This window comes from Uloborus diversus, chromosome 1, assembly GCF_026930045.1.
Source record: "Uloborus diversus isolate 005 chromosome 1, Udiv.v.3.1, whole genome shotgun sequence".
Classification (NCBI taxonomy): Eukaryota; Metazoa; Arthropoda; class Arachnida; order Araneae; family Uloboridae; genus Uloborus; species Uloborus diversus.
Window position 1 is genome coordinate 138,632,239 of NC_072731.1, and position 15,921 is coordinate 138,648,159.

Here is a 15,921-nt window from a genome sequence, read left to right on the forward strand (position 1 = left end):
TTCATTTTGAAAAAAGAAAAAAAATCCAGAGAAAACCCAATTCTCCGTTCTCCAAACTTTGCCTAAAATTGTAATTTTTAGGTCAGTTTTGAAATCTTTTCTGACCCAACAGAGCTTTTTCTGCTTCCACTAAGAAAGATTAACTATTTGCGTTTTCATGACTTAAATTGGGAGAAATTTCTGGAAAGCAATCTATCGAAAAAAAAAATAGATTTTTAATTTACCTGAGCATTTAGAAAAACTAAATATACATAAAAAGAGAAAGAAAAAGAGAAATTTAAACGGGTTAAAGTACAGAAAGTAGTTTTTTTTTTTTCAGGAATTTTTTCTCATGGCGCGGGGCCCCCAGAAGAGCGGGGCCCGTAGCATTTGCTACTTCTGCTCTATGCCTAATCCGGCCCTGATGACAGGAGAAAATATGTGTGCAATGTAAAAATGTGCGTAAATATTCTTAACGGTAAATTAATTGGAATAATTTTTACATTATTCAGGGGGTACCTATTCCCCACCCCTACCCTTTCGGACCACGAACAAGACACCCTTCATAATGAGATCAAAAATCCAGTCGAAAACTCCCACCCGCCTTCATATTAGCATCCCTGTATTTTTGGCATTAACGTTTTGAGTTATATCGCAACTGAATTCCTCAATTGGAGGACCTGCCCCCAAGCTCAATATGCTCCAACCCGCGACACATTGGTTTTTTGTCGGCTCTTCGTCCTTTACTGAAAAAAATTAATTTAAATGAGACTGAAGGAAAGAAAAAAAAAGAGCCCCCTCTCCAAACTCCCTTGTCTTTGATTGTTGGGCAAAAATTATATTTTATGATAAATTGCTATTGATCGCATACGTTTTTCAATTATTAAAATGGAGCGGTATGTTCCATTTTATATTTATGTGTGCTTAACTAGGGAAATGTGTGTTTCTCAGTCGGTACCCCGCTTATCTCAGAGTTGTGTATCCCCCCTAAGAGCAAGGGCATATCCCTCCTAAATATCGCAAAGATTTTTCCCCAACAAACTTTTGAGGGAATACAGTAAAATCTCTATAATGCGGACACTAACAGGATAATTATTTTGTCCACAATAGAGAGGTGTCCGCAGGACAGGGGTTTAATAATGTTATTTGCATTGGAACTGGGGAATTAAAAATTGTCCGCATAAGAGGGGTGTCAGCTAGGAGGGGCTTTACTGTACTTGGATTATGTGTTCCTTGTTCCTTTGGTTCTAAATTATCAAATTGTCCATAGATGGTGCTGCCATTTATCCTGTTGTCTAAGTCAAATTGGACTTCCACCGAATTAGGTGCTTGATCAAAACGGAAGATGTACATCTCTGCCTTAAATCAAGTAGCCTCACAACTCTGGTTCTGGTTCCTGAGTGGCAATAGTAACAACATACAGTATAACCCTGATTTAACGATTGTCAAGGGACTGGAAAAAGTAATTGTTAAATCAAAGATATAGTTAAATCAGGGAGCATAGACAGTCAATGCAGTTAAATCCGGACCAGTAAAATATATCATCAAATTGAGGAAATCGTTAAATCGGGTATCGTTAAATCGAAGTTATACTGCATTATATAACAGCATAAAGTTTAGAATGTATTCTTAAATTTTCATCTTTTTTATTTAATATTTAAAAAAAAAAATATTTTTTGTAACTTTTGCATGCATGTTTTAAATTATTCACAAGCATTGATTGCTGACTGAAAAATTTTTAAATTTCTCTTCTTCTCTCTTATATACATATGCATGTATAGTACAATACTGTATTAATGTTCCTTCGGAACTACCTTAGAATTGATATACTGTTTTCGTAAAAAATATTTCAGGTCTACACACAGTGGTATAATTAGCAAGAGTGGCATCTGTGGCAGAAATATTAACCATCAATATTGTGTTCAAATACTTCCAAGATTAAAATGTAAACAGTTATAGATATCTTCTCAATTCATTAATTATTTTTACTTTTTAGGAATAAATGTTTCAAATACTACTTCCTTTCATTGTGCGGTGCTTTTAAAAGACACCATTGTAGTTTCAGATATTTTTCATACCCCTATGCATTTTTAAACCCCATGCTCTTCAGAATACCCCCCCCCCCCACAAAAAAAAAGTCTGTATCTGCCCTTAATGGTGCCACTCCATGAAAAAGAATTACTTGGTTGGCACAATGTTAAGTCTATGAGAGCATAACTTGCTTCTAATGAGCAAACCTTCCTTAAAGCGAGCAATATTTTGTGATTCATAAAATTTCTATCAACTTCCAGCTCAGTTTACCCTTTCTTGGAAAAATTACTTTAACTTTCTGAAGTCATTAAAAATTGGTGAAGGGTTAGAAATCCTGAGAACAAGTGATAACTGCACTTTTATTCAATATGTGGAGTATAAGAGCATTTAAAAAACATTTGTTGATAAGTTCTGCCAAAGTTTTCTTTTCTGAGATACTTCCGAGGGTATTGTAGCTCTAATTAAAACTAAAGCAGGTGAAGAAAATTAAGGAAGCGACAATGATAACGACAAATGTAAAGAATCTCAAGCTGAACCACGCTCAAAATAGTCAATAGATGTTTAATATGCAGAATAGCTTTAAAGTATTTTGGAAGTCAGGGATGCAAAAGACAATATCGAGTCAATAGCATTTCTCAAAAACAGTAAAGAAAGAAAGAAAGAAACAATAAGACAGTTCAAAGCATATCAGCTAATTTCTTTGGCACTGTACCGAAATCAAAATGACACAAAGCAAATGCATTTGAATTTTTATGATTCTTTCACGAACCTGTTTTATTACGAGCACTCGGTGATGACGAGCAAATACAGTGGCTCTTTTTGCTCATTGTAAGCGAATTTGACTGTACCTACAAGACATCATACACATATTGCATTACACTCCAGGGTCTCCTGTAGCAACCACCATATATGTTGTCTAATCGGTTGGATAGGGCCCTGAAGACAGTTGTTTTTTGATCCAGGCCAGGAGCCAAGCATCCTCATAAGTTTTAATTTGGAACGGAAACTTGGAGGACTATTTGACCACATGCGCGTCCATATGCAAAATTTTAAGGGATTTTCAGACATTTTCCCCATGGTTTAGCAGGATATTTTTCCCATGGAAACCAGATTTCTGTACAGATTAGAGTTAAAAAATTTGACATTTTCAGTAACCTATTCATAATTGGCTGGAGAAGAAATCTTTTTAAATTTTTGCAAAGAAAAAAGTATTAAAAGTAAGAAAGTTCTAACTTCTAAGGGGGGGGGGGCTGAAGCCCCCACTTGCCCTTCGATATGGGCGCCCTTGTTTGACCATGAGATACTTAAAGTACCTCAGTCACAATTTGCAAACATAGTGGATTGTCAAACAGCTGGCATCAAACCTGGGACCCTCCAGTTATTGATGATAATTCTATTTTTTGGATTCAGACAAAGAGTTAAACAAATTAACTAATCAAAAAAGTTAAGTTGTGCTTAGACGAAACTTGCTTGGTTTTTGAATGTTTTAGAACTCACTGGTATTTGTACATCTCCAGCACATCGACATACAACCCTTCAGCTGCTACTACAGGCGTATGATACCACAAGTGTAAAACCGAGAGGCATTTTGTTTTTTAATTCTTTACTCTTGTTAAATAGATTCCTAAATGAATTTGCTTGTTAAAAATTATGTGGAATACATTTTTCAAAACTCAGTTAAAATAGCAAATGAAGATGACAGCAATTGTTCCATTTCATTATTATTTTCTCTTTAAAACAATCAACATTTGTCTCTTACTCGCACCTTCCTTTGATTTTCCTACAAGCTTTGCTGTCCACACTACAGGTATTGCTCCTTTAGTCCTGAGCCTCCACCAGCACCACTGCCTACTAAAATCCTCTCTCCCTAAATAGCAGCAACCATATGCCACTGTCCAGGAGGAGGGACATGCTCAATAGGGTGGACCGAAAAACAACTTTTTTTTTCTTATTTCCATGATGGGTAGTGCAGAAAAGGTGCCATTGGTAGAGCAAAGAGCACATGAAAAATTTGAATTTTTTTCTGACATTTCCTTGATCTACCGCAACTGGGTTGAATTTTCGATATAATGCTGTTTTTTTATGTTTTTAGCCAAAATTAGTAAAAATAGTATGTTTTTTTTTTCAATAATGAGTCGCACGGAAAAGGTGCCATTGGAGGTACTAAATTCCCATAAAAATTTTGGGGTGTGTGGTATAGCTCTTTCCTTTGCTGCATATGAGTAGAAGTTTTGTCAATTTTCAGTGTTTTTAACGCTTTCAATAAAAATTCTCAAATAGTAAAAATTTAGTTTTTGACATATTTCTCTGCCATAATTCTGTGGTTTTATCAAATGTGATGCATTTTTAGATGCGTGGTGCATTATAAATTAACTACTTATTGGGTATAAAAGTATTAAATTTAAAATATGCTATTAGAAAACTTAGTGCAGCTGTCTGTTTGATTAGCGTTCAAAACCAACAAGAGTAATGTAGAATTTGTTCTTAATCACTAATATTTTTAAATAAGAACGAAGTAATTATCTCTTAACTAAAAACAGCACTCCTGTAAGAACATGAAAACAAAAACAAAAAACAACGGTGTCATTGCAGGTGTTTAAAAAAGGAGATAATAGTTATAGAACTGCAACCTTTGGTCTACATTTTTCATACGAACAAACTCCTGGTCTGACACTTGAAAAATAAGATAGAGAAAGTACTGAACCTAAGAACTTTCTGGTCCAATGACCAATCAAACCCAAGCTGATGGCATGCGAAAACCTACTTGTGCTATCATTCTAGGTTATCTCTATCATGTATTTCTACATTGGCAAAAAAAAAAGAAAAATACTGAAAATTTGAGCAAAGACCAAAAACACATAATTGACAGCTGTGCAACTTTTTCAACTGGACTGTGCTCTCCAGAGTTACAAGACAGCCAAACAGGGTCTATTATGTAGACTAAGTGGCTCACAGCTGCCTACAGAACTCTTTGCTTGCACTTAAGTACCTCCAAACACAAAGATGCCATCAATGTCTTGCACTGTTTGTAATATGAATTGATTTGCCCATATGATTTGCCTAAAGAAACGACCAGGGTACGCAAAAGGGATTTAAAAAAGTAAATAGGCCTTCCTAAGAATTCACAACAATGCCACAAGAGCAGTGCCGCACACAAGGGCATGGGCGGATTTATGGGGGGGGCAGAGGGGGGCAATGCCCCCCCAGTTTTGGGAGGACTTTATATAGTAGCAACACATCTTCCAAAATCTTAAAACAAAAAAATCATGACTTTTTTTTTTTTAATAGTTCAATGAAAATGAAGAGAAAAGCGAATGTCCTTTTCTGATGGGAGAAAAGAAAAGGGAAAAAAAACCGCACATTAAATACAAATAGTACAGCTGTCACTGGGGTGCTGAAAATGTGTTTAAATTCACTATTTTGGTCTGAAAAACATTTGGGCAAGTATACGAATGAAAATATAGGCTAAACGAGCTATACATTAAGCTGCAACACTTATAACCATTGACGATTATTTTACAAATTAGAACCTAAAGCAAAAGGGAAAAAGCTCCCCCCCCCCCCCCATTTGTGCTAAAAGAACGATCTACTCGTTATGATTTTTGTCCACATTTAAAGTATATTTGTGCATAATATTTATGTTCTTAGTAGAGTAATTGGCCTCTTGAGAAATTCTAAAAAACATAGTTTTTTTCCCCTTCTCTCTCTCTCTCTTTTAAAGAGAAAGAGAAAGAGAGTGAAAATAAATACCATCGCAAATTGAATAAATTTCAGTTATCTGAGTATTCTGATTAAATAAATCTTTTTACTTAGAGGGAGAGTACAATTTTACTTACTTTATAAATACTGTTTAAAAAGTAAGGTAAGTCATAATCATCTAAGTCTAAGTGAGTCAGACCTTGTCATTATTGAAATCTAAATAATTGAGTCATCAAAAGTTTTGGAAAAAGTTGCTGAAATTTTATAAAAGTCTCTAAAAACCTAACAAAGATTGGTAAAATCGTAAAAATCCTTTAACCATAAAAACTGACATATTTTCGTAAAAATTACAAAAAATCAAGCAAAAATCTGCAGGTAAGAGTGAATTACAAACAGGGCTGAATTTGCCTATAAGATAAACAAGTTATTGCTCAGGGTCCCCTGCTTTGAAGTGAGTCCCTAACTCCCCAAAAAAATTCATGATTCGTTCCTTAAAAAATCAAAATTGCTTCAAAAAATTTATTTCATTCTTAAGTGCTTGAAAACCTTGAATATTTGGAAACACGTGGCTACAAACCTTAAATTTAACAATTTCTAACAAATGGTAGAGGGGGAGGAGTGTCAAATTCAGCTCTTTGCCACATCCTGTATTAAAAATGTAAAAATCATATGGTTCTCACGTTTGTAACATATTATTTGAAATAATTTTTTGTGACTCACATGTTTCATATCTTGCTATTTATTCAATCCCGAATGCAGTACTTTGGAAATTCTTTTGTATTGCTTACTTCTGCATATTGTCTATATCTGTTTAGCACTGGAAAAAATACACACTACTTCTATTTCTTTTCATTTTCTGCCTCACTTGCAACTGAAGAAAAGTTGTTATCATGAGAAATCTATGGTTTCTTTTTTCTTTTGAATTTAAAATAGCTATTTCTTACAAAGCTAGAACAGGACTGTAAAAATTTACAATCAAGTACTAAAATATCAGAGACTGGAAGGTACAAATGAAGTGCGTTAAATAATTTTATTTATTCTCGAGTCCTTGAAAATAATGAGATAAGTCTTTGAAAATCCTAAGTAAAGTGGGTTCCAATTACTTCTACACCATATTGTTAATCTGATTAGCCAGGAAAAAAAATGATACACTACCTCTATTCCTTTTGGTTTTCTGCACTACTTATAATTAAAAAAAGGTTGTTGTAATGAGAAATCTATGGTTTATTTTTTCTTTCAAACTTAAAATGGCTGTCTTACAAAGTTTGAACAATACTGTACAACTGTATCTATGTCTATCCAATTAATATTTATAAGACTTCAAAATGCAGAATTTTATATCCATTTTACAAAATTTCCTCTGGGGGAGAAACCCCCGGTCCCCTAAAATTGGTGATATTCTATTTCCCACTTAAAAGGGAGCCCTGCATCACTCTCTTGGTACTGGCTCCCTCTCTTAAGGTCAATTCCTAAAGGACAACATGAAAACACACATTAACGAAAACGACACACAAAAAAGTAAAGCATGGACTTATGCATCACAGGAAACAGACAAAAACATAGGAGTGGGGGGCAATATAAATGTTGCTCAAAAAAAAAAAAAAAAAATCCTGCCCCCCCAGGAACTCAGTCCTAAATCCGCCTATGCACAAGGGAGCAGTCCAGGGGGTCCGGACCCCTCCCATAGCACTTGCATTTTTCTTATTTCAACTGATTATGATTCTATGTACTTTCTACACAAAATATTTCCAAACAAAGAAAACAAGAATTTTAGTTCTAATAATAGGGAAAAAAATCCTCTTGTTAAAAGATTTTTTAGAAAATGTGTACATTTCTTGTAAGGAATTACACAAGCGAGCAATCTTTCTCGACTTTGAGAAGGCTAAAAACATACTTAAATTGTACTATGTATAGTCACCATCACACACTGTGGAAGTTATAAATAAAATCGAAAAATGAACTAGAAAACTAAATTTTATTCTACGATGTTTTGTAAACCTATAGAGGCAGACTATGGGTGACTGTAAATGAAAACAGAGTAATAATAATGTGTTTAGTTTTGTAATTACAGGTTAAAATGAGATTTTTCTTGTTCTTCAGACTTGATGCTTCTTATACTTGAATTTGGGCATCTGTTTTCATTTATGAACAATGATAAAAGTAAATACATTACATAAATTGTATTAGATTGGATTAGATCCAGGGGGCCAACCTTTTCATCTAATTTTGAGCTGGATGTAAGCTATATCCCTTTGTCAGGTTATGAAGGACCCTCTAAACTTACAAAATATGCAAGGAAGTGGATTTCGGAAAAACATGCAATGAGCTGGTCTTGATAGCAAATGCTTCATGTATGGTTATCTGTTGGACTGTGGAAGCTAGCTTTAGCAGCTAGCCTTTCACTGTTCCACCTACACCATCACATACACCTTTACCATGGATAAAAGTGTCACTCGGCCTCAATTCTACAAAATCTTCCTTATGGTATTAAATATTTAGAAAAAAATTCCGATTTTTAAGCAAAGAGTAGCTGTGAGAGGAAATCATTCTAATTGGAGTGATGTTTTAAGTGGGGTTCCTCAGGGATCAGTGTTAGGGCCTCTTTTGTTTATTAAATTTATGAATGACATCAATGAAAATATTTCTGGAAGCATGAATTGTTTTGCTGACGATGTAAAAGTTATGGGGATTGTCGAAAATGAAGAACAAGTAAAACAGCTGCAAGAGGATTTAGATCATATTACTAAGTGGGCAGATAAATGGGGTATGGCAGTTAATGTAGGGAAATGTCAAGTGCTACACTTAGGTCATGGAAATAAACGTATGAGATATCGTTTACAGGGTTCAGTCATAAATCAGGCAGAAAATGTTATGGATCTGGGTATCTTTATTAATCAGGACTTCAAGTTTAGTCAACAGTGCAGTATTGCTAGTAACAAAGCCAACAAAATGCTTGGGTTTATCAATAGATCTATTTCAAACAAATCTAAGAAGGTTCTTTTGCCTTTATATAGGAGTTTAGTAAGACCTCATTTGGAGTATGCTGTTCATTTTTGGTCGCCTTATCTGAAGAAAGATATTTCTGTATTGGAAAGGGTAACTAAATTAGTAAGGGGACTCTCAGATTTAGATTATGATACCAGACTTAATAGGCTTAACATGTATAGCCTGGAGCAAAGGAGAGTCAGAGGGGACATGATTCAGTTATTTAAATTTATCAAAATGAAAGATGTAAATGGATTAAATTTTTGCGGGGAAAGCAGGACAAGGGGTCATTGTTTTAAGCTATTTAAATCTCAGGCTAACTTGGAAATCAGGAAAAACTACTACTTTAGCAGAGTCGTGGGCACTTGGAATAGCTTACCGGAAAAGGCGGTAATGAGCAAGGGAGTGGATAGCTTTAAGAGGGCCATTGATCTTCATTGGGGACTAATTAATTGACTAGGACCAGCCTAGCTGGGCCCAGAGCCTGTTGCTGGTCATCACATTTGTATTTGTATAAATTGGTTTACTTTCTGGTAATTTAACTATCTGTTATTAATATTTTTTTATTAATTAGTGCTAATTATCTATTCAATAATTTATTTTTTACTGTTTTTGTTCTCAAGAATCAATAAAATCAAGTCAATATGTTTGACGGCATATTGGGGTATGATATGAAAATGGGCCTTTTAACTATGGACCCTCCCCTTGCGAAATTCCTGTGTGCGCCACTGCACAAGAGCAATAGAAACTGACGAAAACCAAGGTATGAAAATATTGTGATGAATATTAATTGAATAAATAGATAGCAATTAAAAGAAGAAACAAGGATCAAGAAATTCGAGCGTTTAAGGTTTCAGGTTCCAAAATTAAAATTCAGGTTAACTGAATACGATGATATGCTCGGTTTGGTTCTCAACCAATGTCAGCCAACCTTGAATCACAAAATGTCTTTAGTCACAAGAAACAGGAATAAATATAGTATCCGAAACAATTTAAAAAATTTAAGTCCTATGCTAGCTGTGAAGTAAAACGAAATACTGCAAAAATGGCATGGAATTTGCAGATGGCAACGAAGGAAAAGATGCTTTCTTTGTAGCAATACTGTAACAGAAGTAAAAGTGCTAAAATGCAGAAATTCAACTTGAAAAAAGCTTTTATTACCTAAAACAGTGAAGATAAAGACTCTCTGTTGAAAGTACAAGCAGAAACTTTCTGTACATCCATACCATCTTCAGTTCTTTGTTGAGTTATGTGCTTTTTAACCTCAATTTTGAACACAGAGAAGCAAAAAGTTTTCGAAGAGAATATTTCAAAATAAAAATTTTACGCAATAAGTAGTTAATTTATGACACATCACGCATTTAAAAATGCATCACATGTGATAAAACTATAGAATTATAGCAGAGAAATATGGCAAAAACAAAATTTTTACTATTTTAGAATTTTTATTGAAAACGTTAAAAAAACTGAAAATTGACAGAATTTCTACTCATTTGTAGCAAAGGAAAGAGCTATACCACACACCCCAATTTTTTTATGGGAGTTTAGTACCTCCAATGGTACTTTTTCTGCATGACTCATCATCAAAAATAAAAACATACTTTTTTTACTAATTTTGAGTAAAAACATGAAAATACAGCATTTTTTCGAAACTTCAACCCAGTTGCGGCAAATCAAGGAATTGTCAGAAAAAATTCAAATTTTTCATGTGCACTTTGCTTTACTAATGACACCTTTTTGGCACTACCCATCATCGCAAATAAAAAAAAAGTTGCTTTTCGGCCCATCCTAATGCTCAAAGCCCCTAGACCAGAGGACATGAACCCCATCGCCCAGAAGTAGTGACATGCTTGCGGGAGTTTGTAGTGTGCCGGATGCTGTTTTTGTCTAAAGTTGAGAAGGTCAGGCATAAATAAAGTCGTTTCGGGAGGACCGGAGACAGGACAGAAACAATAAACTCAACTAGTTGAGTCCTATCGTAACTCACGGTTGCAAAAAACATAATTTGCATTTTCGATGGTAAAATTCAGTTGGTTTTTTTTTTTTTTTTTTTTTTGTACATTGTGTACAGTTTTCACTTAGAATGGGCCACCACCACTATGCCACTGAGTATAAAATTTGATTTGTTTTATAGGGGAGGGTGGGCCACAATGAGACATAGTAAATTCAAAAATAAATACAATTCTGACAGCAACCACCACCTAGGAAGAGTAAACATAACCAAAATGCTTCCCAGAATTTATAGTTCCATACTGTTCTACAACTTTGTCTTGGTAGGAAAAAAATAATTACTGTTTGGACACACTGAAAGTTATTTGGATAATTTCTGGCATCTATCGTAATCTTGAAAAAGTAGTTTTTGTTGTTACTGAAACTTTAATCTTCTATTATTCAGCTATATTATTTTTAACTCATGGTTTATTTTAATGATATGAAGCAAAAATCTTTATTTTGTGTCTTGGGTCACAATGAGAGGTCTCAAGTAGCAGTAAGCAAGTATACGTATCTACTTCTTGTTTTAGTTTACAAAAAAGAAATTTAACAATAAAAAGTAGGCTTGATTTAAAAATATTTACATTTTAACTAATTATTACAAATGATCTTTTCATTTTACTATACAGCTTTGTACAAAACAAAACTAGAAACCAGTTAGGTGTTATAAGGTTGCCAAACATGGTAGTACTTATTTCAAAGTACTTTATAATTATAATTAATATTTCTATAAAATAATTATGTATGTTAATCATCAATTAATATTTGGCATTTATTATTTCATTCTTTTCCTGTATATGTTTCTTTGCAACCCTGGGCCTGAGTCTGAGGATAAGCTTTTATTACTCTGGTTCTAGTTCAAAATGTGTTATGGAAAAAGTACGAGATATTTAAGAGAATTAGCATATGAGATGGAAATGTTTTAGGTAAAAATACAGTGATTATTCAGCTGTCCCATTGTGGCCCTACTTAATGTCTTATAGTGGTCCATAACTGGGCCACAATGAAACACTTTTCATCAAATTTATAAAACCTAATAAGCCTAATAACTTTTTTTTCTAACATTGTACGAGCTAAATTTGAGGCAATATACTATAGTTTGACACCTTTAATATAATCAAATGAGGCAGTGAGAAGCAAAGAGATTTAAGTGGACATTTTCAAGTTTTGAGTAAAACACGTTTAAAGCTAACATCCTAGGTAGACTTTCATTGAAATTTTTTTCTAAATCATGCTGTATAGCAGCAACTATCAGGGCTACTAGTACCATCTCTTACCCCAAGACAGAGGAGAGGTTCACCTACCATGTGTACTGGTTTTCTCCGAATTTTTAATTTTGCCACTTACATCCATTTGCTTCTCACTGCCTTAAATATGTTTCTGTGCTTTAGAACTCACCAATATACGAAAAATAATAAGTATGTGGTTTTTGTCTCATTGTGGCTCTACCTCCCCTACGTACATTACAAAATAGATTTGTTAAAATTTTACAACATTATAAATATTAAAAAAACGTTTCAATAGTATGTCAGCAGCTTGACCAGGTGTAACAGTACCTCTCTCTACTTGTGTTTCCAAATCACCTACCAAAGTTTTAATTTCAGGATGAGTTTTAAATGTACTCATTAATTTATTTTCAATATGGAGCCACATCCACATTTTATGCTGTTGCTTCCTATTTAATTGGTATTCTCCAGATTCTAACATTATGTCTCTAAAATCTAACAACTCTTTAAATAAATTTTCTATCCCATCCCTAGTTTTTGCCGATACACATAATACAACAGGGTTCCATGTTCTGAAACGGCGTCGGACAAATTTCAAAGCACTCAGGTACTCTGTTTTGATGCGACGAGCGGCAGGTATTAAATCTCCATCTGATTTATTAACAACTATCATATCTACTAACTCCACAATCCCTTTCTTCAGTCCTTGAAGTTCATCCCCTCCAGCAGGTGATACAATCATAACAAACATATCCACCATATGGCATACATGAAATTCCGACTGTCCAACACCTACAGTTTCGACAAGAATAATATCATAACCAGCTGATTCACATAAAGCAATAGCTTCATTTGTACTCCTGGTTACACCCCCTAAGCAACCACTAGCGGGAGAAGGTCTCACAAATGCATTAGGATCTCTGGATAGTTCTGGCATCCTAGTTTTGTCACCGAGTAAAGATCCACCGGTGGTTGAAGAAGATGGATCAACAGCAAGTACAGCAACCTTATGCCCTTCGTCAGTCATTAATTTGCCGAGGCATTCAATAAACGTCGATTTGCCAGCTCCAGGAGGACCTGTTAAACCAATACGGAAGCTTAAGGCCTTGTTTCCTACCTTCAAATACTTCTTCTTTGCTTCTTTCAAAACGAGATTCAACAAAAACTGTGAAGCAAGCTGCTTTTCTGGATGTTGTGTTTCCACTAATGTTATGGATTGAGCCAGTGCACTTCGTTGTCCTTTAAGAAGACCGTCAAAGAGCATTCTAATTTTACTATAATACTCTGGTGACAACTGGTTTTCATTGCTTTCAAATGTCTTTACTGTGTTAGAAAATGAACTACAGGATCGCCTGGAAGATAATACATAAGAAATTCGAAAATTCGAATTCCTTAACAGAATGAGAATTCCACATTTACTTTTAAAATTCTGGAAAGGTAGCAACATTTCGTTTGTTTTTCACTTGTAGATTGATTTTTCTAACCGTTTTTATCGAAAGTAATTAAATACCAAATAAATGTAAACATGCCGTATTTATTTTGCTTGCTGTTGAACGGTTATATTAAGCCGTGTCTCCTACTTTGCGACGTCATATTCTAGATCAGCTGCTGATATAGCTGAGACCCGGCTCAATTTAACCACTCGTCAACAATCGGAAATAAACATTGTTGCATTTCACTTTAAATGAATTTCTTTTCTACCTTTTTTTTAAAAGGAACTTTTATGATAGTTTCACAACCTCCTTTATGAAGTCGGTTAGAAACTTGGAACGAATTTTGATCTGACATGCGTCTACTACTACAGAAATTTATCAAAATTTTTCTCTTTCACCTTCCTGAAAATGAAAAGAAAAAACGATACAGTTTTTCAATGGCTGAACTCTAATTGATCATGATCATCAGTCCTATTTTTTTAAATATGAGTAAGAAAAACAGACACAATTAGTACATTTCAGTAGTGGAATTAATGCATGCCTTGATCTGTATATAAAAGTATAGGTGGCGCGGCAATTTGTATTTTCTGTTTTCCGCTTACGCCATTGGAGGTTGTCAAATATTGTTGAAGTTGGCTTTGAAAATGGCCGAACGCAGGCCGCAGCCGGAGCAATATTCTCCTAAATCGAGTCCAAGAGGGTCTCGCTCACCTGTAGTTCCACGTCAAGATTCTACTGGAACTTTAAAAACTACCATATCTTTGGGAAAAACGCCAGCAATTGTTCACAGTGGACCTTTCTACTTAATGAAAGAACCTCCAAGTGAGTTGATTGCGCAACTTTTAAACCCAGATCCTACTCTTTATTTCATTTTCTGAAGGAAACAATCAATAATTGCCTTATTTTCTTTGGAAGTTTTGAGTGTTTTTCCCTTCCCTTGTTCATGTGTTTCTTTTTTTGAAGTCCCTAATCATTATGTATACTTAATAAAAAGAATTGGGCAAACACGAAACCGCTTTTTTCCTGCTGAATATTTGTCATTGGTATGAACATTTGCTGCGTAATAAAGTTATGATCTGCAATTTTATGATCTTACGTTTTTATTTTGGGTTATTCTTTGTTTATTATTGTAATTCCTTATTATTTTACCTTCTACATTTCTAGCTGTATAGTTTTTGTTCTTTCAAAAGCAAAACAATGTAGGAATGCTAACAGCTCACTGTCAGATGTGTAATAAAAGTAGAAGTGTAGGTAAAGCAATGAATAACCATGTACAGAAACATTTCAATGTGAGCCACTGAGCAAAGTAAACTCGACTTTCTTTTCATAGATAGGTATAAAACAAAAAAGCCTAAAGCATATGTTCTTCTTAATGTTTGGGTGAAGATCTTGGCACTACCACAATTGTATTCAGATTAGACTAAACAAAGACACGCATTGAAAAAACGAGGAATTCAGTTTCCATAGTTACATTGATTATATACTCTAGATAGCCGGGAATTTTCTGAAAAAGAGCTTGATATAAACACCCCAAAACATTTGTACTCACGCCAATTTTTCCACAATAGTATTAGTTACTCTAGGCAAGAATACAGAACTTTTGCTGTCTCATGTTGAAGTTCTCTGAGATGCAAGACAATGTTCTGAAATATGAGGCTGTCCCTTAAAATCCTGGCCATAGATGGAGCAGGCACTTGAAACATAAAAGGAAGAAATATTGTTTGCTTGAATAAAAGCAATCTTATACAGAAAGAAAAGTCTGGCCTGACAAAAAAAAAAAAGAACCTGCTGCATTCAAAGGCACAAGCAATTAAAACCTAGAAAAAAAGGAACATCTAAAAGGAAAAACTCTGACCATGTGAATTTGTCATACACCCTATCTGTGGGAGTCGCCAGACCAGAAGAGCAAAAAATGCTCAGAGTTTCCACATAGAAATTCCAGCATCAAGATCTTGAAAGTCAGTTTGAGCATCTCCAACCAATATTTAAAATAAATATTTTTTTACATTTTATTTGTATTACGCTTTAATTTTTTTTTTACAGGAATTGATTGTTGAAAGAAAAAAAGTGATTTCCTCTTTCCATTTTTCATTCAAAACAGCTCTTATTTCAATATTTTTTTTACGTCCTATTTTTTAGTATAGTGACTTGTGATTGCTTTATTGTTCTCATGTTTAAAAGAAAAAGTTCTGGATCGAAGCTAAGTACTTAAAAACAGAAAGGGCTTCAAAATTAGATGGTGCCTTTGTACCATTGGCTGTTATCTAAAAATTTGGATTTATAAGTCTAGTCCATATACACATGGTTTTTTTTTTAATATCCTTTTTAACATGCCCACTGACTATGTCATCCTTATACAGTACCTAATCTTTTATCTGGGTTCTAGAAAACTAGGATAATCTCGTCCAATTTTCATACTATTTTTTAAATATACATTTTGGATAAATTTGAAACAGTGCGCAATTTTTCAAAATGAATACAGTAATGTATACGCTTCTTTTATAAGTAGGATATCTACTCACGTATAATTCAAGAAATTTAGTACAAAAATGAGATTTAAAGCTAGAGAGTATCTC

The 15,921-nt window shown here is 34.2% G+C and overlaps 2 protein-coding genes across 2 annotated transcripts in view; one reads left to right on the top strand and one right to left on the bottom strand.

Moving 5' to 3' along the window:
• Positions 1 to 9,221: 9,221 nt before the first annotated feature.
• Positions 9,222 to 13,437, bottom strand: LOC129232441 (methylmalonic aciduria type A homolog, mitochondrial-like). The gene has a single exon (XM_054866590.1). The coding sequence runs from the start codon at positions 13,357 to 13,359 to the stop codon at positions 12,166 to 12,168; it is 1,194 nt and encodes a 397-aa protein (XP_054722565.1). The 5' UTR covers positions 13,360 to 13,437; the 3' UTR covers positions 9,222 to 12,165.
• A 515-nt stretch (positions 13,438 to 13,952) lies between these two features.
• LOC129232452 (mediator of RNA polymerase II transcription subunit 19-like) overlaps positions 13,953 to 15,921 on the top strand; it is a 29,837-nt gene continuing 27,868 nt past the window's right edge. Inside the window, exon 1 of the mRNA XM_054866600.1 lies at positions 13,953 to 14,167. Coding sequence (XP_054722575.1) covers positions 13,990 to 14,167 — 178 coding nt within the window. The 5' untranslated portion in view covers positions 13,953 to 13,989. The remainder of the gene's footprint in view (positions 14,168 to 15,921) is intronic.